The 25,632-nt window shown below is 36.2% G+C and overlaps 1 protein-coding gene across 1 annotated transcript; it reads right to left on the bottom strand.

Moving 5' to 3' along the window:
• Positions 1-1,098: 1,098 nt before the first annotated feature.
• On the bottom strand, positions 1,099-2,880 carry LOC129724016 (uncharacterized). The gene is given in 2 exon segments (XM_055678595.1): positions 1,099-2,445; positions 2,505-2,880. Coding segments are annotated over 2 exon segments (1,356 nt in total). The 5' UTR covers positions 2,845-2,880; the 3' UTR covers positions 1,099-1,429.
• Between the last annotated feature and the right edge of the window lie 22,752 nt (positions 2,881-25,632).

Genomic DNA, 25,632 nt, shown 5'->3' with positions numbered 1-25,632 from the left:
CAATTGAAAGCTGAGAAAATTTTATATTAGGGTAAATGTACCAATAGTGGCGCAAATAGTAGCTACTTCTGAGAAATTTTAACGAATCCAATTGAGACTTAGTTAACTTTGGATGTATGAACATATGATTTGATAGACAATTTAGTTGTTTTGCTGATAAATAACTCGTTGTGCATTTTTAAAACTAATGAATTTGAAAAAAATCAACAATTGTTATCATAGCTTCTGTACCTTTAGTGGAGGTACTGTTCCTATAATGGTGGTACCATGTACCTATAGTGGAGGTAGTTTTAAAAACTTGAAATTTCTATAAATGAAATGGATGAAGATTGTACATTTGGAAGTTTGTTGAACAGTCACAAATATAGAAATCAAAAAACGATGAGTTTAAAATAAATATGGAAATCAATGTGAATATTTTATTACACAAAAAATGGGACATAAGTCCGTCATTTTCTATATAATCTACAGTCCACTGTCTATAACTCTGCTGAACATTTTATTTAGAATTGTGAATGAAACTAAGAAGAATCTGTGAAATTTTGGTAATATTATAATAGGTTGAATTTAGATATAATTCAAACTAGGAAAAACGAGTTGACAGGATTCATTTTCATTTTCGCTCATTTTCTATGCAATTGAAAATTAACAACATTTAATGAAAATAAGGGATTTATTAACCAGTAACCATGGAGCATTTCAAATGCATTGAATACAAAGTCAATGTATTCAAAAAAAAGCTTATATTAAAAGTCAGTTAAAATGATATAACAAAAAAAATAACCTGAAAAAATTCATCAGACGAGAATTATCTCTGACGTTTTAGCTTCAGTGCCTCGAAAAACTCGATCTTTTGCTTTTTTTCTCGATTATTTTCCATTAGCTTCTTACGTTTTTTCTCCTCTCTCTCTCATTTTTTCGTAGTTCCGCTTTTTTCTGTTTCTTTTTTCGAAGTTCTTCTCTTTTATTCTTACGTTGCTGAGCTTCCTCTTGTTTTCGCTCACGAATTTTTGTTTTTTCTTTCTTCAGTTGTTCTTTTTTTATTTTAGCAAGCTCTCTTTCCTCTACTCTGGCTTTTTTCCTGGCTGCATCATTTTCTTTTTCTTGTTCAAGTCGTCGTATTTCTTCACGCCGCTCTGAGGCCGTCAGTACCGGGTGGAATTTTCTTTTATAATTCCTGTGAATGTTGCTCCGACGAGGAGTTGGCGGAGTTTGAAGCAATTCGGTAATGCTTATTTTACGGCTCGGAATTTTGTGTCCAGTCTTCTCTTTCATGACACTGAGTGGAATACTGTCATCTGATCTGAAACTATCGTCACCTACCTCCTCAATGAATGTTGGATTATCCTCAGATATGTAGTCACTTGACACAGTCATCTCTGGAGTCGTACTGCTCAATAACTGCGAATCAATAGGCATCAACAACATCTCATATAGCTGCCGGATGATTTCTCCTTCTGCAATAAATAAAAACATCTTGTCCTTCTTTTTCCTCATTCAATTCAGGATTGACCTCTACTGAATTGAAGGTGGAAAGTTCCTTGTCTGTTTCTTGAGCTACTGGTTTATTAGGGTTTTCGCTAGTTGACTTGGCAATACATTTGTCGTAATTCACATTTTCAGGACCAAAAGGGAATAATCCGCAAACTCTGAACCCGTTCTTAACACTGACCGTTTTGATTCCTTTGTTCATAGCCTTTTGCAGTACGTCAGGAAAGTGTTTCAGCAATAGATTTTCACCTCCATTTTCCAGCCGCCACTCCGATACGGCAGTCTTCCAGGCACTTTTCAATGGTTTAAAAATGGCGACGTCTGCTGGCTTAGTTATTCTCGTAGTGTTTGGGTATAAAGCAATCAGCACAATACCCAAATCCAAGCACAGATCGGCCACCTCCGCAGTCGTGTGTGAAGAGTGACCATCCACGAAATACAGCACTGGGAACTGCACTTTGTTCCTTTGAAGATGAGGGTAGAAAACGTTCCTGATGTATAGCATAAAGTTGGCGGTATCCATCCACCCCTTTGCACTTTTGCCAATACCCCACTCTCCGGGGAACTTCTGCAATACTTCCACAGATAGGTGCTGCATAGGAAGAACAACTCCTGGAGGTACAACTGATCCGTCTGCTCCAAAGGAAAACATTACTGTTATGTTTTTGTGCCCGTCTGCATGCTCGCATTCATACACATTCTAATTGCCACGGCTAGCTAGCACGGCTTTCGTTTGTGGGTGTAGGTAGAATGACGTTTCATCGCCGTTGTATATGCGGGTTGCATCCTATGCGACTGACGTAAGGTTGTTTTCCTCGAGATATGATGTTACGTTCGTGAACCATCCGCGAATGTCTGCCTCTTTTACTTTAGAACTTGCGGAAGACACAGTTTCTGGCGTGCGGAAAGTGATTTCACGATGCCGGCGAAGGAATCCTTCCAGCCATTTTCGACCTATAATCGATAAGATGTTAACAATTTTTTGACTGATTTTTATTATAATGAATACAAACCTGGGACATTATTCGTGAACGGATTGGGTCGAGAATTCGTTCCGAAGAATGTCTTCACTTTAGGCAGAAGTAATTCCTTAACTACCGGATATCCTTTCTTCTCCATCGTTTTCAAATATTGCACGAGTTTCTGTTCTTCGTCTCCTGTTAGAACAGTAGGTGGCCCTTTCCGGGCTTTTCTGGTCCACTTGCCACTAAGTCGGTAACGAACGGTAGACTAAGGGATGCCATAAGCTTTGCATGCTGCGTACAGTGACTTTTTCTTGGAGAGGACCAACTCCGTGCAGCGGGTGATAGCTCCTTCATCGTGTTTATGTGTTTTTTTCGCTGCAGAATTCATTCTGTAATGAGTTATGAAGCTAAAACGTTTTTTTGGTACAAGAATTCTAGAGTTTTTACCTATATGTGGACGCCTTCGTCAACGCGTAGAGGCGGGTAAGCGAGTGGTATCTCTAAAAAAACGGCCAATAGGATCGTCGCTGATCGTTTTGCGTTCGGAATGTAACACGGCACAAAGCGGAGGACGAAGCAAGCAAAAGATGCGACAATCGCACACACGGCGAGGCGCGAATGGACACACTGGTGAGCTGAGGTCCAATGCGCACTTCTGGCGGACCCATTAAATTAAATTAATGAAACATCACTGAGTTCATTGACTTATTTTTCACTTTGAAACACTTCTTTAATCTTTTGTAACTGAGGATGTACACTCGAAAACGGTTGAAAACAGAATGAAAACTAACTTGCGCAAATGTGCCGTATTTATATCGGTTTAATAGCGTCGCAGAAAGTTCTCGGCTCTTTTTTCACCTTCTTCCACGCGGTTGAATGAACTTGGTGGAATAGACTGCTGAATGGCCTTTGTTCCAGTGCAAGTGTCAATGGAATGTCCTTTGAAATGTTGTTTTTATTCGTAGCTTAGAAGTAGTGAATAGGAAGGGCATTGTCCTGCAGCGATGATGTAACGATATAGCTCAAAACCTGTTCGCTGCGCAAACACTGTATATGCGCTGAATATTCAAAAATCTGAACTGTAAACGATTTGTTTTCGTTTGACACTTGTAAACATTCGAATGCCTCCACTATGGGAGCAACGGTGTTTCTGTGTACCAATAATGGCGCAGTTGAAAAAAACGGGGTTAAATCAAACAAAAACGATTTGAATGCTAATGAATCTTTAAATTGATGAGTTTTCTACACAATAAGTACTAAAAATTATATGAGACTTTGTTTTAACTTAATAAATATCCCTTAAATAAAATCGAATGCAGCTTAAGAAAACACTAAAAATCAAGCGGTATTCAGCTAGTGATTTGGAAAAACGTTTGTTCTCTTTAGTGTTTTACTGTAAAAAGGGAATTTTTCCCTTAAACATTACATAAAACCCATACAATCATGTTGCATTATACTTTTTTTGCCAGTCTTACTCAAAATAAAAGAAAAAACTCTCTATATCGCACTACCTCCACTATTGGTACTACCTCCACTAAGGGTACATTTACCCTAGGTATATACTAGGGTGAGGAAAAATAATCGATTTTCCAGCACCAAGTTTTTTGGTGGTTTTTGGGGCCCCAAACAATCCTAAACTTACCGGAAGTCGATTGGTTTTGTCTCCGCTTGGCGCATTGTTATTCAAATTTATATGAAAATTTATATGGGAAAACCTACTTTTTTGCATTTACCTTTCTAGAGAGCTCAATAATGATCTAATAATGCACTACATTATGTAAAAGTATAGTATTTTAGATGCCTAACAACTTTGCAGAAGGCACTGAAGAGCTAGGATGACCCTAAGAAGAGCTATAGCTGTTCAAAGTTGAGTATGTCGATTGAAATGCAAAAAATCTTGCTTTCTGCCAACATTACCAATGTACCGGCGTCAGTAGGATTTCCATCAAAAATTACTTGTCGTAACGAGTTTATACACTCATCTGGAGCAAACAAACGAATTCAGGTCAATATTCTAGACATAGGTATGATCTACAACGTGTTTCAGAGGTAACTTCTGATGGAAATCTGACTAACGCCGGTACATTGGCAGTGTTGGCAGAAAAAATGATTTGCAACATAAATTTCGACCTACTCAACTTCGAACAGCTCCAGTATTTTTTTGAGACACCCTAGCTCTCTGATGTCTTCGGCCATGTTGTTGGGCATCAAAAAACCTACGATTTGAAGTCATGATACCTATGGTTTGAGACACTTTGAGCTCAATCGACTATCGATAAATTTAGGGTTGTTTGGGGCTCCAAATAGAACAAAAAAAACTTGGTTCTGGCTCTCTACTATCAAGTTTCGTTTTTTCCATATAACGATTCCCCACCCTAGTAAATACAGCTTTTACATGTCTGAATGAGTGTAAAAGCATAAGTTCTATAAGCAAAAATGTTCGAAAGTAGTACTGTTTTAAACGTAATTTCATGTTTTCTCACAAAAACGGAACTGTTGCGTGCTTTATTCGAAAATTCGATTAAAATAACCTGAAGTTGGGGTTTCTTTTAAATGTTATGTATCGGGTAATAAGAAGGTTGACTCTTTGTGTAACGTCTCGATTTATTTTCAATCACTGAGGGGGACTGGGGAGACCTGAGCTCTTCATTGCATATCACAGGCGAATTAAACTAAGTTGGTCAAATATTCTAGAGAGGTGTGCCATTTTACATAGAACAGTAACCCAGTTATGAAAAATCGTTATAAGGGAAACACAAAATCTGGACAACCCCAAATTTTAAAATCAATCCAAAAGATTTGTTGTGCAAATTTAAGATCCTGAATAAAACATCTCTGATCTCCCTTTCAATATGAAAGTATTAATCATAATAGAACATACTTGACGTAGCTTTTTTCATGAAGAATTGGTGATGTGTGAGCCGATTTCTTATAGAAAACTATATAAGTTTCCTAAACTAGTTCTTTTAGGTAGACGTGATCTTTCAAATTTGTGAAGACGTGATCCATATGTGCTGTAGATAACAAATACCTGCAAAAATAATAAAAAATACACTACCTCAAACAAAACGAATCCTGCAAGACGATTATGGTTTTTCCTCTTGAAATTTTAGAATTCATTCAGGTCCACGTCCTTGACGAACACACATATCCGTGCTTGTCCACAGAAAAGAGATAGAGGGTAATGATAATATCCATTGACTCGATATTTTTTTTTAAATGGAAATCTACTAAAAAAATACATTGTCTTATAACGAAAATTCCACAGAGTTTCTGGTTTATAGAGTCGTTGTGAGCTACATTTGAGATAAATTTGGAATCATTTTTTCCGTGTCTTTTTCGTTTTTTTTTTTTTTGAAAGGTTCTTCAAACAGGTTGAGCACTTGAGAACCTTCCAAGAATTTCAGGTGAAGCAAAGCCGTGGTGCTATATGCTTATTCGGAGTTCGATCTCTTTTCCGAACCGAGTCTCGAACCTACGACAACTGGCTTGTGCGGCCAGCATCGTACCTCGAGACTATTTGGGAATTTCATATGCAAAATGAAACTTTGACCAATGGTGAGGGTTTTTCATCCCATTTTTTTGGGAATTGATATTTTCAAACCCGATTATAACGTTTGTGGTATAAAAATGGACTTTTTTCGGATTGGGGTAAAAAAATAACTAAGACAAATCATTGAGTTTGATAAATTTCCCATAAAAGGTAATTATGTTAGCTTACTTGCAGAAACTCTTTTACGCCCTTGCGAGCGAACCTTCCGGCAGTAAACCGGAACATTCATCATGTCGGATGAAAACATGCGTGTATGCATATTTCTGAGTTCTTTCCTCGTTTTTTTTTATCAATTTTCCCTTAGTTTTCGCGACAAAATTGTTGGAGTAGATCTTACGCTTCAGATTTGCCCAGCAATCCTTGATGGGATTGGGGACATTGGGCGGGTTCGTCAACTTGGGTACCACATCGATATTCGGCCGCTCCATCTCCTCCAACGATCGCTTCGAGTAATGAGTTGACGCCTGATCCGGCCAAAACACCGCGTCTCGGCCTTATGGTATTTCTTGATAAACGACGCAACTTCTGGCAGGCACTTAGTACTATAAATTTCCCCGTCCCAGTCCGGAGCCCAGAGGAGAGCGGCTTTAATATCCGCTTCTCGCTGATTGTCAGCCACAGCAGCGCCTTCTTGGGAAACTCGGTACTCACTTCCATCACGGGAAAGAAAAAATACGAAGTGCCTTGCCAGTCGTTGCCAGCCAGTGTGAGACAGGTCTCGTCGTCCATCACCCCCGCCACGTCGCGATTTGCCGGATAAATCGACTTGATCATCTTATTCAGACTGTAACTCCGAGACCAGTGGACAGGACTGCCGCTTCCAAACATGTATGTCCACTCCATGTCGCCACTTTCCTCTCGGCCTTCCTCTTCAGCATCCAATGGAGCTTGTTGTTGCTCAGGGTCGTCGGTCGTCCGGAATCGGGCTTTCTTTCCATGCTCTGATTGTTGTCCAATAGTGCCAAGATGTTGGAGATGCCGGAACAGGCGTATCCGGTGTCCACGAATTTTTCTTTTAAGGCATTTTAACCGTGGTGGTCATTCGGCCCTAAAGGTGTCCACGAACGATGTCTGATTACGATGCGACAGGGTTCTTTGAACGCGCACACTTCTGAACAGGGATTGTTTTTGCTGTTTTTGCCATCACGGTAAGATTTCGACCGATAGAGCTGTCAATTTTTTGTTCTGCTGACCTAGTATTACTATGATTAATGCTGCATGGGTAGTTTCGTCAGTGCATGTGAAGGTAAACCCATGAAAAATCGGCAAATTTTGTCCATTTTTCGTTACTTGAACGTTGAGGCATAGGAAAAAACACTTTCAGTTACTTGCCATTAGATGATAGTAGTGACAGTAGCGCGGCTTATTTTTTTTTTTAATATTATATATTCATCATAACTGTTTATTAGAGTGCCAATGGATTGTAAGGGAAAAACCCGACCTACGAATTGAATTTACCAGTAGGTCTCCTCGAAAATGTCCCATGCAAAATTTAGGCCTAATAAGACTTTGGGGTGTGTAGTCTCAGAGCGGTAAAAATTTCACATGATCGATGAAAAAATGCACAGAAATTGTCGATATAAAGTTATCGAAATCGAACTTTTTTTTAACCAAATGTCTTAATAATGCATAAAACTTTGAGATCTATTTTTTTTAATTTTTTCTTTTTAGAAAAATCGACTTTCTGTCTTACAGTTCGAAAATCTACTGACTCGACGATCCATCTATTTCTAAAACATTTGGCATAACCATTTTTTTTGGATAAATTTTATGTTTTTAAACCATTAACAGCTCCGGCTAAATTGATCTTTCAGACCTTTGCCAGGATTTGTAATACAGAATTCTTCGTACGTACGGAGAAAATGAATACCATTCGAAATCAAATCTAGATTGATTTTATTAAACCAATTTACGAAGAATAACAATTTTTTGCAATTTTCTCTCTGTCCTTTTCTAGTTTTTTATTTCTCGGTTTTGGAAGCATCATCGCTATTCCTTTTTTGTTTGCCGCCATACGGTCGTCGTTGTTTCTCCCGTGGAAAAAAGGTGTCTACTGTCAACACACACTTAAAAATGTCGGGAAAATATACTTACTAAAATATATTTCAAACTATGCAACAGAAAGTTGCATCAAATATCTGTATGTGGGAATAGAATTTTGTGACTATCTTCTGAGACAGAAGATGAGTCACAAAATGACATGATGAGAGTAGATTTTGGAGTATATTGTGTTGTGTTTTGGGCGTAGAAGTGTTTTCAATCATGCTAAGCATAGTTTGTAATTACAGTCAGGTTTTTTACGCGGTTTTTTATACGCGGTTTTTTACGAGGTTTTTTTTTACGCGGATTTTTTAATTAACGCGGTTTTTTTACGCGGATTTTTGAATTAACGCGGTTTTTTTTACGCGGATTTTTGAATTAACGCGGTTTTTTTTTACGCGATACCGCGCTAATTCAAAAAAAATTTCACGAATTTCCGAATTAACGTGGTTTTGGAACCAGAAACGTTTAAGTGTTTATCTAGTAAAAGGCATAGTCCAAAGAATACTCTCCGCCCACCGAAAGATCCGGAATGACCGTCAAAGAGGACAATTAAATACTGTATTAAATACTGGTTCAAGAGTGTCTCGGGTTTTTTTCTAAAGCCCTTCTTGCTGGACTACTTTACGCGGATTTTTTAAAAAACGTGGTTTTTTTACGCAGATTTTTGAATTAACGCGGTTTTTTACGCGGATTTTTGAATTAGCGCGGTTTTTTTTACGCGGATTTTTGAATTAACGCGGTTTTTTTTACGAGGTACGTATCCCCCGCGTAAAAAAAACCTAACTGTATACATTCTTCGTTTTCTTCAAGACTATAAAGGCGTTTGGATTTTTTGGAAATTATAATTGTTATTCTTTTGCTGTCATTTTCTTCTGTTTATTCACCACGAAAACAAACGTTTTTGATGGTAAAAAAAATGTCCATGCGGGCTAAGAATGAGGGAAGGGGGTTTTGTGAATGTCCACGGTTGTTCACGAGAGTAGGCGAAGGTCTAAAATCATGATTTTCCTGTGCACGCGGAACTTGGACGGCCCTGGGGTATACTGACTGATTGTTTCAAAATTATACGAATTATTTTAACTACAACAGCACAATGATGTATATTTTCTTTTAATATATTTCAATAAGGTTAGATTAAACAGTTACAATTTTCCGCGTTCTCTTTTTTATTGATGGAGAAAATCAAATGTTGGCGAGAATAAAAATTGGACTGCCAATAATAAAAATAAAATAGCATCATTTTGCTACAAAATTTGAAAGCCTAATCAAACTTTTCGTAACTGTTCCAAATGAAACTAATAATTTGAAAGTAGGCGCCGATTCAATTATTTTTTATTACTAACTGTTATTAAAAACTTCCTTGGCTATCCATAAAAACGAAAAAATACTAATAATACTATGAAATTCGCAATAATCAAAAGTTCCACAAACGCATAATCCGCACCCAGCAGATGTAATATATCATGCCAGTTCCTCTTTTAGCGGCGTGAATGTTGGCACACAAGTGCATATAATGACGATCGTAACCTTCATCCTTGTTGTTTTCTTTTATAGAGTCTCCCTGAGAAAAGTAGTTCCTGCAGTTCATGCGGCTTCAGAAGAGACCTTTTTACTTCCCCCTAAGCTACACGTTTAACAACAAGTCCTTCTCGTCGATTTAAATTTCTCACTGCTAGCCAGCCCAAATCGATTCTTTTTCAAGTCGTTTTTCGTACAAAACATTCTCTCAAACTGTTGCCATATTTGGTGACTCTGAACCTAGCTAAGGTCAGCCAGCTTCAGCTCCCCGAGGCAATACCACCCAGCGTCGCGCCAATCTGGTGAATACACATGTCCGGCACCCTTCCCCCTTGTAGTAAATCTTTCCTCCGCTAGCGCGGAAAGCCATCGAATCTTTTTTAATATTGGAAGAGGCAAAAAAACAGAAACGACAATCAAGCTCCAAGCATACGAAAGCGGTTTCAACTACGGTTGGTTGACATTTCAAGATCATTCCTTTTTCCCGAGCGCATATACTCGGCAGCATCGCCGTCGTCGTCGTTGTTGTTGTCAGCACCTTACTTTTTAGTCTGAGTCATTCTTACTTCAGCAAAGTCTTAACCGGATCAATAATAGCACAACCTTCCAAAATATCCATTCGCCAGTGACACGAGAATGGAAATCACAACCTTTCCCAACAATGGCAACTATTAAAAAAGAATCTGTTTCTGTTGCTGGGGTGGGGTAATTGAGTAAAACTATGTATTTAGGACTGTTAGATGAGAACACTACACAGCTATCTTTCTGCATTAAACTTTTCTATAATATGATAAATGATCAATTTTACAAAATTTGACTTGACTTTTTTTCGTATGTACTCTGAAATAAAAATTAACTATTGATTGTCCACCAAACAAAAGCATCGTTGCGACTCTTGAACATTTTCGTTTGTTAGTTCTGCAAACTTTGAAAATAGTGGCTCAGTGCTACGAATAATTCTGCAAGTTGACAATTACGTCGCCCTTCAATATGAATGAATTAGATACGTAAGCATTGTTTTTCAATAATTACCATCATGTCCCTGTTGTTGAAAAATAAAGAGCAATGGACTTGGTGAAATGTTGTTCGATGCAATAAAATATGGAAATGATTAAAATGAGACCCCCATTAGCTGCAGTGGTCTTTCACCAAATCTTCCTTCCCATTTAGTTGATCACGTGATTTAGTCCCTCAGAAGAGGAATGATACAACCTCCCGAACTATGTTTCATATTTTGAATTGTTTTGATAGTATTGTATTCTGAACTAGTTTTTATGTAAACATTTTATTCTTTGTCAATGCAAAAATAATTGAGGGTGTTTGTTTTATTTAAAAAAAACATATTTCCATTATTTAAAAACTAGTTGGACATGTACATCCTATTTTTAGTGTATTTGGCAGCTTCTAGAAACGACAAAAGCAACGTGATAGGTCGATTCTTGAAAAGCTTCAGAAGGTTCTATGGAACAGGGACAGTATGTCAAGTTCCGAAAACGAAATGTAATGCCAAGGAAAAAAAAACAAATATGTTTTGTTTTCTAAATAGGCTTAAACACTGTTATTGGTTAGAATGAGTAAACGCTTGCCCAAACACCACGAAGCTGATTACTGATAGCATTTCGGATTCACCTTGATTTCAGTAGTGACCGTCAACACAGCGATAGCGCCGTTGCGCGATCAAAAACTACTTGAAATGTTGCAGATAAGGCGAGTGAGTGGTATTTGTTCCCGAACAGTTCGCGGCACAAGTTATATTAGATTATGACTCAAGTGAACGACCAGTAACGCTATATACACACACAGGCCCACACCAAACATACTGAAGCATCCAAAGCATTTTCGTCCGTCTCGAATGCTTTAGCTAGTCGCCCGATAAACACGTTTTCAACACTTTCCCTTTCGCGCAGACCTGTTGCGTCCGACCCACCATGTTCAGCATCATGTCAATTTATGTCGTAGCCATTGCTGTAGTGTGCTGTGACATACACAAAAGAAACGGTAACAACACTTGTCACTCTTTCTGCACATTATTTTCGCTATTGATCGTAGTTACAAAGAGATTAACGCATTTTTGTTTCCTTAAAAATATACTTATCATTTTCTTCTGAAATCTGTTATTTATTAGGTTGAATTGAGCTACTCACCTCACTTAAGCCCACCTTCAAGTCTATCATCATGTTCTATAGGTTGGCTTTTAGTTAAGCTTTTAAAGTAGCTTTCAAAAACACTTTCAAATGCTCACAGCGCACCATGTGGTTCGAACAAACAACTCACGTTGAAAATATGTGAATAAGTTGGGATCTTGAGTTCTGCTCAGCTCAGCCTATTTACGTCATTATCATTGATACTTATGAAGAATTTTGCCTATTATTTATTCAAGATTTATTTTTAAGTTTTTTTGATTTCAATTTTTCAAATTTTAGTTCATTATTATAGGTTTTTGGGGACCAATTTACTTTTTTCATTAATTCCTGTAACAAAATGTTTTATTCAGTTTATTATTATCAGAATTAATACACTCACCCCGATGAAGCCTTTTTTACAGCTTTAGAATCAAAACTGTAACAATAATGCGACTAGAGAACATTGATTTATCCCTTTCCGACCGGGCCTATATAATTGCGTAGGTAGAAGGTGACTTAAACAAAACCTTCTCTCGCTTTTTGAACGTCAAGATCGCAGCTGCTACGAAAAATAAAAAACCGGAACAAGCAAGTGTTTTTATATAGGACTTGCTTCGATTTAGGTTTTGTTATCAGTCATTTTTTACCTACACAATTGTGTGGGCTCGGTCGGAAAGGGATATGTACAACAATTCCATGCAAAAAATCCTACTCGAGATTTCTTTCTTTCTGCTCCGATCATGCTAAAAATCGCTATAGTTGTTCTTTATCAAAGAGTTTTATACTCGTATTTATTTTCGTATTTTTTCGTTTGGTTTTGGAAACATCGAGTTCCAAACAAAAGATTGGGTCGAAAACGACCCTAATGTTCTACGGTTAATAATCTGAACCATTCAGCCGTTTGACCAATATAGAATATTTTAGCGTCAACAAAAAGGTAATAAATGATCCTTTCAAGCAAAAATACCAAACTGTATTCTAAATAACAATATCTATGCAAAAGTAATTATACAAATCTTGTTTTGCCATTTTGGAGAGCAAAAAATCCAAAAGACCCTGCTGTTTGATTTTTTTGCATTTCTCAAAAAAAAAATCACATTGAATATCATATTTTGAAGGAGATATATTTTTATGTTTCGGAGATAGAAATGTTTGAATCTTTAATGCCATTCAATGAATCAAATGCATCGCCATCAAAGATTGCAGTCACCGTGCGTCTCCATTAAATGAGGTATTAGGTATCCGACCTAGGTTAAAAAGCCATAAAATGACAACAAAAAATCCCGTAACGCAATTGGGCAAGTCTGGGACAACTACATACTAGATAAAAGAATGGCCCATAACCGCCTCCCAAGGGACATAGGCAAAAGTATTAGAGTAATGAATGTTTGCTAAATAATAGTTTAGATTGCATTGACTGGTTATCACTCTAACCAGCACACTGCAGTTCTCTTTTGAAAAGCTCAATGAACAGTTGCTAACTTTTGATGACAAATTCGGCAACTACAGGTTTGTTGGGCGGCGAGAATCAAAACTTATCCACATCTTATTACGGTCAGATATACACGATAAAAGTCAAAATCAATGGGTTTTCGTTTGGATGATTTTGTACCCATTTTTTACTGTCATATGCGGCTGTCAAAAAATGAGTAAATTTAAAAATGTGAAATATGTAAAATTGCACGCATTAGAAGGATATATTCTTAGAAAAAAGGGTCATTTTTTACCCATTAATGGGTGAAAAAATACTTTTTAGTTTGTTTAATATCTTTTTAGTTTGCTTCGTCGATTTGTTGGCACGCGTTACATCTACGATTTGTTTTGTTCACTATTTGTCAATAATTGCCATGGAAGAACATAAAAAGAGACTAGATGCTGCGTCGTTTGAGAAGTTGCATGTAATATCAAGTATTGAATTTTGCAATGTGAGAGTTTCTTATTTTAGGTCTAGAATGTCCACTATCTGGCTGCAATACTTTTGTTGCAGAGAATTACGATTTTGACAATTGATGACGGCAGATAAAATAATGTAATAAGAGTCATTTTTATACATTTGCAAATAATTAAAAATAATTGATTTCACTTTCACTTCTTTTCACTTTTTTCACAAAGGGCCGAATGGCATATATCACTTGTTTCGGTTCGACGAGCTGAGCATTTCTGTATGTGTGTGTGTATGTGTAGATTTTTATTCTCACTCACTTTTCTCAGAGACGGCTGGCCCGATTTCCATAAAATTATTCTCAAATGAGAGATCTAGTTGCCCCATAAGATCCTATCAAATTTCATTGTAGTTGAATTTTTAGTTTAGAGGTTATGTATCATAATGTAAAAGTCACGAAACATCATTAGCTCAGAAACTACACAACCGATTTGAACAGAATTAGTTTTAAATGAACGGGCTATCTAAAAAATCCTTAACTTTTGAATCTTATAAAGATTTAACTTGTGGTTCAAAAGTTATGGAAAGAAACGTGTTCTAGAGACTGTTTAATCTTACTCATGTTTCTCAGAGATGGCTAAACCGATTTTCATAAAACTAGTGTCAAACGGAAGGTCTAGTTACCCCATAAGACCCTATTGATTTGTTTTGCAATCGGTCTCTTACTTCGCCTGTTATGTTTAAAAATATGAAAACTAGCTAAAAAAGAAACATATTCTGAAGAATACTTAAACTCACTCACTTCGCTCAGAGAAGGCTGAACCGATTCGCATAAAATTACTGTCAAATAAAAGGTCTAGCTGCCTCATAACATCCTATTGAAATTCATTGTAATCGGACTGTAACTTTGTCTGTAATGTATCAAAATGTGAAAATCACGAAACTTCATTATCTTAGAAACTATATAACCGATTTGAACAATACTGGTATCAAATTAACGGGCTAGTTAAGGGTTAACTAAAGAATTTCATAATGATTGAGCATGTGGTTCTAAAGTTGTAAAAAGAAACATGTTCCGATGTCTTTTCAAATTCATTCGTTTTCCCAAAGATGGCTGGATTAATTTCAACAATCTTAGTGTCAAATGAAAGGTTTGGTTGCCATTTCATTTAATTATAATCGGACTTTTATTTCAACCGTTATGTATTAAATTCAAAGATTAAGACAAAGATTGAAATTAGGAGTCTTTTTTCGATATTTCTTTAGCACAAATATAACGTCAAATTTCACATTTTACACTTCAATTATTACTTCAAATACAACATCAATATCTAGGACCGAAAGCGTGAATATACCTTTATTGGATTGAATTTGGCAATTTAAGGTTGTTTTCCAGAAACCATAAGTCGCAAAATCGGATTTCAAAATGAAGAATGCAGTTGATTCCCGGCCTCTAAGCATTATCCCGGTTCCTGAAAAACTAATGAAACTGGAAGCTACTATCCAAAAATTTAAAGTGGCGTTTGAAGTTGATTTTTGACCTCTGAGTATCATACTGTTCCACCAATTCTCATATTGAATGATATTTCGTTTTTCTAGGCTGTTGTTCACCAGGGAAAATTTTCCTGCTATAAAAAGTTGAATCTAAAATGATATATAATCGAATCCGACCTTTATATGTGTACAGTGACGGTTTGATTATACCAGGAACAAAAAAAATCGCATCCTATATTTAAAACATATTTATTTCATGTTACTTTCAAAAGGTTCGGTATAGTTAAGCTTTTGGCTACCGGAAATTCGTTATTTAGAATGAAAAATAAATCCAGCAGAAATTATCAAAGTGTATTTTTTTCTATTAATTGAAATAATTGCAGTTCAAAAGAGAAAAGCTGGGTCTCACCGCTAGGTGAATTAATTTTTGGTTTTTGAGTCATAATCACAAAATTTCCGTTTTTGCATGGATACAGGTTCTATTTAATAATGGGTAACATTTTACCCATTTTCTTGAAAAAATTCATTTCTCATAATGAGTGAAATTGTACCCAGTTTTTTAAGTATACCCGTTAAACAGTATACCCGTTAATGGGCAAATCGAGTTTACCCATTAAATGAGTTGGCTCACTTTTTGGCGAAAATTGAAAAAGTACCCATTGATGGGTTTTCCTTTCTTACCGTGTAGAGCACAAGAGCAGATTCTGTGCTTTATCCAAGACCAGAATCAGGCCCCACGAAATCATTTAATGCTCCAATACGGGGATCTCTTCCAATGATTATGACGCATCTCCATCAAAGATTGCAGTCACCATGCGTCTCCATTGAATAAAGTGACTGTAAAACTTGATGAGGACAAATCTGACTCCAAGTAAAAAATCAGTTTCACGATGCAGTTATGATTGCTGGTTCCTCAATCCGTTTTTAGTTTGTTGTTGTACCATTACAATTTGAATTTGAAGATGCAACCATACACCTCCGCACTCTGGATGCGAAAGTCCCACTCGATGCCACTGCCAGCAATTAACCACTTATAGCATATTGTGTCGCAAATGTCGCCTGTGATACGTGAGAAGTTGGAACTAGTGCTAGGAATATCCGGATGACAATTTTCGGATATCCGGCCTAGCATTCGTCGAAAGTCCCAGCACTAATCCGAAAGGTCCACAAAAAATCAAAATAATAGTCGCAGTGGTCCAAATCTTACAAAAAAAATCCGAAAGATAAGCAAAGCAAAGCCTTGGTGCTACATTCCGTATCGGAACTCGACCCTTAGTTTATTTTATACAGACTTCGCAGTCAACTGTTTTAGTGTACAGGACAATTGCGTGGCTAGCGCTACGATTCTACTGACACTAACAGTCTCTACCGAACCGGAACTCGAACCTACAACAACTGGCTTGTTAGGCCAGCGTACCTCAAGACCAGCTGGAAGGGTAATTCGAAAGGTACAACAAACAAAAAATGAACAAAATCATAGGTAGGTGCCTACGAAACTTTCAATAACTATTAAAAGCGAGTGTGAAGCAGGATTCCTAACGCTTCTGGGATTTTGTAAAAAAAATGAAAATCATCATTTCGCATTCTATCCAACATACATTTTAAGAACCAGTTCGCGAGAACCGCAACCACCTTTACAAGGGAGGTTGTATCGAGGTTCTCCGAACGGACTGAAACTTTCGTGGTTTGTTTATCTATATAATAGAACAATGTTTTGCATAATGTCAGATTTTTTGAAAAGGGGTAAGTGGGGTAAAAAAGCACGTCAAAAATTGATGTCCAAAAAATGCTAAAAACGTAAAATTGTTATAACTTTAAACTGAATCGATTGTCATGAAAATTGGCATGTTTATTCTACTCTATAAAGGCAACAAAATGAGAGTTATTGGAAGTTGCTATCGAGAATACATGATGAGATATTCGCATTTTTCTAAAAAAATAAGGTGATTTTCACAGCAGTTTTTCTCTTGCCAACAGATCTAGGATTAAAATCCAAATAATACGTTTTGTAGTGCAAATCAAGAGCTTTCATTAGACATATTTAAAATATGCGCCGTTATAAAGATGCCTGAGAAGATCCATTTTTTCTATAACATGTTATTACCCATAATTTCGAACCCATTGTGCGGGAAGCGGAACTCCGTTTTGTGTCATTGTTCTTCCATTGAGCTATAATTTTCAGGTTATGTTTGTTTATGCACTAATGCAATAGTTTGCAAAATTTAAAAGGAGAAGGGGTTTGTGGGGTAAACAGGCTCTTCAAAATCTTATATTTAGAAACTGCTCAAATCGTAAAATAATTACTCTCGGCTTTCATTCGAAGTTACACGATGGAATGAGAGATTATTTTTGGAGCCAACAAGAGAATGAAGGAATGTCAACAAAGCCACGTGATACTTTTTGTTGAGCCTTTTTTTAATGTGCCCTTTAAAGAATTAAATTACCATTAGAAAAAAATTTCACCGGAAGATGCTCATAAAGGAATGATATCAAAAGTACACCGTTCTGCAGGAATTAGGCAATTCAAACCGGAAATGTATTTATCGGTAGAACAAATAATATCGTTTTTCGTCTACTTTTCTACGTTATATAGGCAAAATAAGCTTGTGCTAATACAGACAGTCTGTATAAAATAAACAGAAGGTTGAGTTCCGGATCGGAATGTAGCACCAAGGCTTTGCTTTTTTTAAGCTTGAGCTAATACAAGTTAGTAAAGATAGAGCATTGATGTATGTACGAGAACGTCATGAATATTGGTTGGTAATACTGAATCAATCAATTCTCAAACATTGATTTTCATAAGGTTTTTGCTGATACCAGAGCCACAAGAAAAAATGCATTCTTTGAAAATGCATTGAGTGCAATTACTAATATGCTCGACGAGTGCTTAGATGATGATAATACAGATTTAAAATAAAGATAATGAAATATAGATTTTATTTGGTTTTATACTACATTCGACCCCTTGGTTATTGAATTATTCTAAGGCCATATTAAAAAAAAGTTTAACAAAACGTATCGTAAGGCTTTGTTGGCATTCATTCTACCTCTGTTAGCTCCAAAAATAAAAAAATAAATTTCATCGTGTTACTTCGGGAATAAGCCGACTTTACGGTTTGAGCAGTTTCTGAATACAAGAATTGGAAGAGCCCCACTAACCCCTTTTCCAAAAACCTAAATTTCTGCAAATTTTTGCATTAGTGCATTAGTGCATAAAGAACAAGGACACAAAACCGGAGTTTCGCTTCTCGCACAATGGGTTCGATATGATGGTCAATAGCATGTTCTAGAAAAAATGGATTTTCTCAGGCATCTTTATAACGGCGCATTTTTTGAATATATCTAATGAAAGCTCTTGAGTTGCACTACAAAACGTATTATTTGGATTTTAATCCTAGATCTGTTGGCAAGAGAAAAACTGCTGTGAAAATCACCTTATTTTTTTAGAAAAATGTGAATATCTCATCATGTATTCTCGATAGCAACTTCCAATAACTCTCATTTTGTTGCCTTTATAGAGTAGAATAAATATGCCAATTTTCATGACAAACGATTCAGTTTACCCAAAGTTATAACAATTTTACGTTTTTAGCAATTTTTGGACATCAATTTTTGACGTGCTTTTTTACCCCACTTACCCCTTTTCAAAAAATATGACATTATGCAAAACATTATTCTATCATATAGATAAACAAACCCTGGAAGTTTCAGTCCAATCGGAGAACCTCGAAACAAGACCTAGTTGTGGTCTCCGCGAACTGGCTCTTAACGATGTTCATTCCTGCTCTTATTTGGAAGCAGTAAATCTCTTCGCACTTCACTTCGAAAACGTGTTCAGTAAGTCATCACCTGTACCACATCACAACCGCTTCGTCCACATTTCCTCAGACATCAACCTTCCCTTTATCCAGTTCACATCGGATGAAGTTAGGATTGCCATCGATAACCTCGACTCGAAAAAAAGGAACCATGACTGACAGCATTCCTCCGCTGTTCCTGAATGCTGCGCAGAAGTCTCAGTTCCATTTGCATCATTGTTCAACCGATCGCTTCGTGACAAGACGTTCACGGAAATCTGGTAAATTACATCAGTCGCTACTATTTACAAGTACAGCAACGTAAATCGAGTTACAAACTACCGTGTTTTTCCTATTGTGTTGTTTAGGCAAAGTCTTCGAGAAACTAATACACAACGTGCTTGTATATGGCACCTCTAATTTCCGATAGACTTAGCTACAACAAACTTTATGTGCTATTTAATTGCGGGAAATAGAAATGAGGATACAAACCGACGCGGTGTATGTTGGTTTCGCTAATGCATTCGTCACTGTGACTCACTCCCTTATCGTTGAAACAATATAGCAAATTGGGTTTTCAAAATGGATTTTAACCAGGATTCTGTCGTATTAATTCGATCGCACCTCATAGTTGTGGTCAACTCAGCTAGATTCCGCTCGTTTTGCATCACGTCTGGTGTTCCCCAAGGTAGTATTTTTGGACCGCTGTTATTCAACATCTACGTAAATGACCTGTGCCTGCTCATATCCTCTTTCAAATTCACGTTCATCGATGACCTGAGGGTATTTCGTGTAGTTGTGTCTTCGGATAACTGGGCAGTTCTGGAACATTCTACTGATCTGGCGCGATGATAATGGCATGCGTGGCAAAATTATATCTTTGACTCGCTCTGCTAATCCAGTTCATCACCAATATAGTATAGGAACTAAAGTGCTCCCATGTGTTACGTCTATCTGCGATTTTGGAGTAACCATTTTTGACGAAGAGCTCAACATCAACGATCATTAGAATTCTAACCCATCATGTATAAGACAGATTTGAACTCCATTTCGGTGTGAGATTGCTTATTTTATGGATAATAAGAAGAACAATGCTATACGTCAAAAATCATGGTAGTTTGTTTCCTTTTACAGGAAACCATGCATTCTTTTACCATGTTTTCTTTTACAGGAAACCATGCATCAGAATTTTTCAATGAATAATTTGTATTATCAGATACATCATGACGTAAAGTTTACTTTACACCTAATATTTTTTCCAATTAAATATAAGTCAATAATTAAATATAAGTCAATATAAGTCAAATAATATAAGTTCAAATTTATTCACTTATGTTCGAGCGTCTTGATAGAAAAATTTTCACTACACTTTTTATTCACTTTCACTATTTAATTCTATCACTTTTCACTTTTCACTTGCAAATACGTATTTCGGCACTGACATAGTGCCTTCGTCAGTGCTTATTTGGACTGTGGAGAAAATAGCGAAACCCCAAGAATTTTATACCTAATTAGGTAAACGACTAGGGCAAATTTTAACTCAGAAAACGTAAACAACTTGAGTTAGGTAGAGAAATGTGCTGCCTGGTGATCCATGCCTTGTCGGGGAGTTTTCGGTAGAAATTTAAAAAGCCAAGAGAAATGATTACCCTGATCTCTGTTAAGGAGGGTAGCTGGGTTTTGTTTGAAAATTTCTAAACTTTCTGCGACATCTAATTTCCAAGGGGATGTTACTGATCGAACTAGACTAATGTTGTCGGTAGTCATAGCGTGATCTTCATGAAATATATGTTCGGATATTTTGGATCTGAAATGGTGAGTTATTCCTTTTTCTGAGTCTTTCTTAGCCTTTACAAGTTCTGAAGTAATGGTTAGTCAAGGAATTTCAATCAATGCCGAAAAAACTTCCTAGTCGATCTGTTAAGAGCACAGGAGTTTTTGTTGAAAATTTAAAATCATCGGGGGGCATCAACACTGGCGAGATAATGGTTTCTTTTGATGTCACAGCACTTTTTCCGAGTGTTCCAGTGAAAGAAGCTATAAATCTTTTGGAAGATTGGCTTCTTTCCCAACAATGTGACAACCCTTGGAAAACTAAAGTACGCAGTTACTTGAAGTTAACTCGACTTTGCATGGAAGACAATTATTTTTCATTTCGTGGGAAATTTTACAAACAAACAAAAGGAGCACCGATGGGGAATCCTCTTTCACCTTTCTTATGTGAGCTTTTTATGGCACATTTGGAAAATAAACTAAGTGAAAAAGACTGCTTACCAGATCGTTGGTGGAGGTATGTTGATGATATTTTTTGTATTTTACAACAGGGGGACTTGGAAAGTTTTTTGGGAATTTTGAATGGTCTTCATAAAAATATCCAGTTCACTTTGGAAATTGAACAAAATAACAGGCTTCCATTTTTAGATGTAGTCGTTGTTAAAAACTCCAACCACTTTGAATTCGAAATCTTTAGGAAACCCACACATACTAAGCGGGTAATACCTAACACTTCTAACCACTCCTCCCAGCATAAAATGGCTTCTTTCCACCATATGATCCACCGTATGGAATCTTTGCCTCTCAGTAATGAAGGTAAGAAAAACGAAATGGAATATATTTTTGATATTGGTGAGCAGAATGGATATAATAGAAGAACCATACAAGCCATTTATGATAAAAAGAAACGAATTCAACATAGAAAATCTCATACAACACTCACACCGCTAACAGAAGATCGGAAGAGAGTAGTGGTTGAATATGACGTCAATTTTACACGTCAACTTCGTAAAAAATTTAGAAAATTTGGTATCGATATTATCTACAGTAGTAGAAATAATCAAATGAAAACAAAGTTGGGGTCTACTAAAGACACTATTGACAAATTACATAGGGCGGGTGTTTATAAAGTTGCATGTCCACATTGTGATAAAGTTTACATTGGCCAAACAAAAAGAAATTTAGACGTCCGGTTTAAGGAACATACTTCAGAACTTGTAAAGGCTAAGAAAGACTCAGAAAAAGGAATAACTCACCATTTCAGATCCAAAATAGCCGAACATATATTTCATGAAGATCACGCTATGACTACCGACAACATTATTCTAGTTCGATCAGTAACATCCCCTTGGAAATTAGATGTCGCAGAAAGTTTAGAAATTTTCAAACAAAACCCAGCTACCCTCCTTAACAGAGATCAGGGTAATCATTTCTCTTGGCTTTTTAAATTTCTACCGAAAACTCCCCGACAAGGCATGGATCACCAGGCCGCACATTTCTCTACCTAACTCAAGTTGTTTACGTTTTCTGAGTTAAAATTTGCCCCAGTCGTTTACCTAATTAGGTATAAAATTCTTGGGGTTTCGCTATTTTCTCCACAGTCCAAATAAGCACTGACGAAGGCACTATGTCAGTGCCGAAATACGTATTTGCAAGTGAAAAGTGAAAAGTGATAGAATTAAATAGTGAAAGTGAATAAAAAGTGAAAAGTGCAATGAAAGTTTATTTCCGCTCACGGCCATACTACCATGAATTTTGACAGATAGCATTGCTCTCTTCGTTCATAATATAAGTAATCCCACACCGAAATGGCGTTCAAATATGCCTTATACATGATAGGTTGCAATCTGAATGATTTTATAAGCAATTTTTTTCCGTGTTGGGTATTTTCATCACGGCGACCACTTTTTGATATTTTGTGACATGAAGAAATTTTATGAGCAATGCTCACACCTTTTATTTTTTTCTCACCAATGTATCTTTTAACTAGCTCCATCTTTATTTCAAGTTCTCACCGTTTATCTCAGTTCCACAATACGAATGTACGAAAAATGAATCTCATTTCGTGCTGGTATCCTGTGGAGGTGGACCGGTAGAGCTTTCAAAAGTGCTCTCACAATATAACACGTATCGTGTCATGTTGCGTCTTGGAAGACAGAAAATCGAATTGTTCTGGCGTCGAATGGAAGTAGATACCAAGAGTGCAACTGTTGCGTGTTGCATATTACCGAATTGCGACTGAAGCTGAATAATAGTTTAGGGACCCTATCAGCGGTCAAACCTAGGATACCACCCTTCTACTATATTTTTTCGATGCGCTTCAAGGAGTAATTAACTGCCTTGCGATTTTCAATCAAATGACGATAAATACCTCTTTTCATCGTTTCCGGAACTATAATCTACTAACTATCCGCTAGCACAAAATAAATACAATTCTTCGGACAAATGTATTAGCTTGCTCAACGATGTTTACGACAAATTTTGTTAGAAGTATTTTTGAAAACCGCGCAAGTCTAATAGTTAAGTTGTTAGAATACTTTAAAATAGGAATACAGTCCGTGCGATATTGTTGTCGAAGACGATGATGGTAAATAAAAAAAATATTTATTGAGTTTTTGAGTTAAGCTTACATACATCTCACTTATTATAGTGCAAGGTAACTGAACTACCAATACTAGTAATAAATCTAACCAGAAATGATTATGGTATTATCTTTTTCGCTCTTGTTGTGTTTAGGCTAATCAAAAGATTATTCTTTAAACCACTGTTATATAATAAATGAAATAATTTTTGTTATACATTTTTAATCGTAAATTACTTCCGGGTACCTAACCTTGTCAGACCAACTTAAAATAATTGCATTCATTTAGAAAACGTTATTGGTAGAGCTCGATTATTGATTTTTCATCATATCGTACTAGTAACTCTGAACAATTAAATTAAGTTGTGGAAGGCTCATGACGAAATCCAAACTGTTCAGCAGCAAAAATTGAATTTTCATTGTTCTGTGACATCAACGTGTTGAGAATGATTCTCTTAAACAGTTTACCAATCAAGTATCAGAAATGCCAATGATTCAGTTTAAACTGGATAATAACAATTTTTACAAATGATCCAGTTGAATTATGAAATCTATTATAAATCTATATCTGTCAGTTTTATCAGGATTTTTATCATTTCAAGTTTTCGTCGTTTTTGTTTATTTTAAAAGTTTTTTTTTCTAAATTGAATTAACTCCAAGAATTCCGTTTTCCTTGTTTATCTTCTTTTCACACGAAGCCTAGTCAAATTGATAACAACATGTCATGACATTCACTATAATACTCGATTTAATTACATTTACAGGAAAATGCGCAATGCAAACGAGTGGGATATTGCCGACCTTAAAACGATTGCATACACCCAACACAGTTCAAGAAATCCTTCCCACGTGCCGCTGAACAAAATACCCTAAAGATGTTTTTTCAGGAAATAAGTGCTTTCTGCAAATATTTTTTGTCACGATTATCCTCACAAAAGTAAAACTTTTGGAAATAAAAAACAGCGAAAGTGGGCACATCACGAATCTACCGTTATGACAAACGATGCATAATTAATGTTTTGACATACGTCTCAAAATTCTCAAAACCAAAACATCTCACATTATTCAGATAAACATGCCATAACATTACAAATAATATAATCCAGCAGTCAGCGCGCTCAAGATCAGTTTACTCAGGCAGCATCCATCATGCTGAACTCTTTTTGTGCCTCCGGCTCTTCTCCACGTTCCAAGAAATTGTCACTAAAATGACAAACAAAAATGCGGCTCATCCGAGAAAAGCGACGAAAAATCATATTAATTAAAATATTTTTAATATTTTTTACGAGAAGAGAAAATGATGCTACTCACATCGCGCTGTGGGCTGTGATTATATAAATAAACTGTATGCGTGCAATTATGAAAATATCTTAACGATATCCGAGTATGATGAAGTGGGTGACAATTTATGTGATTTGAAGAAATTTATATCGTGCAATAAATCAGCGACAGAAACAGCTTCATTATATTGTAATTATCGCTATTAGAAAATGGTTCTTGAATATACGAGTGATATGGAATATAATGAGATTCTGCGAAATGTAGCAGTCATGGTAACTGTACTCGAATGTTGTACAATGCAAAAAAAAATCAATGTTAGTAAAGTCCTACTGCGTCGATTAACATGCCTAATAAATGCTAAACCGATGCTGCAATCGATTCAAACAGGATCAAGTATTTTGAATGCAGTAAATATCATGACGATAACGTCATAGATTAATATTATGGATACAGTATTATTAAATAATTCTGAACCGTCGATCAAATCTGTACATGTGTACTTAGTATTAGATACATTTACTCATTATCCTTCATCAAACCAAGCATCACCTCATCCCATCACCCTTCATTCATGCTTTCCATTGCGGTTATAAAAAGTATCCAATTTACAAAATGTTGCCGCATCACGTGCACACGCGAGAAAAGGATTCGACCGTGTCGCGTTAAAAAAAAACTTGCCTCCACAATCCACGATTGAAACAATCGATACGATAAGGGCCGCCTTCAGGGTGAATGATGTTCGAATTAATAAATCTTTTATTTTTTACGATTTTTTCAGTTAAACTTTAAAATGTATATATCCATTCAATGTGCCCATATGCGTCATTGGTACTGTTATAAAATATTTTTTAAACTTTTCCTACATCCTCGTGGGAACAAAATATTGCAATTGATTGTAACTCTCAAGAAATGAAGTGATTGAGATTCAAAAACTTTAAAAAACTTTTGATTTTTACGGCTTCGCAGTACGATTAGAAAATATTTGGTTGAGCTATTTTGACTGTTATATTTTATCTTGAAAGCTTCAATATTATTCACTTTTTAATTGTTAATGTTTTTCCATTTACTAAATAGTTACTTTGTACATACATTTTTGACATCTTTCATATTATAGAATTCTTCCAACGCCGC

The sequence above is a fragment of the Wyeomyia smithii genome, chromosome 2 (genome assembly GCF_029784165.1).
Source record: "Wyeomyia smithii strain HCP4-BCI-WySm-NY-G18 chromosome 2, ASM2978416v1, whole genome shotgun sequence".
Taxonomy (NCBI): domain Eukaryota; kingdom Metazoa; phylum Arthropoda; class Insecta; order Diptera; family Culicidae; genus Wyeomyia; species Wyeomyia smithii.
This window is presented reverse-complemented; position numbering and strand designations above follow the sequence as displayed.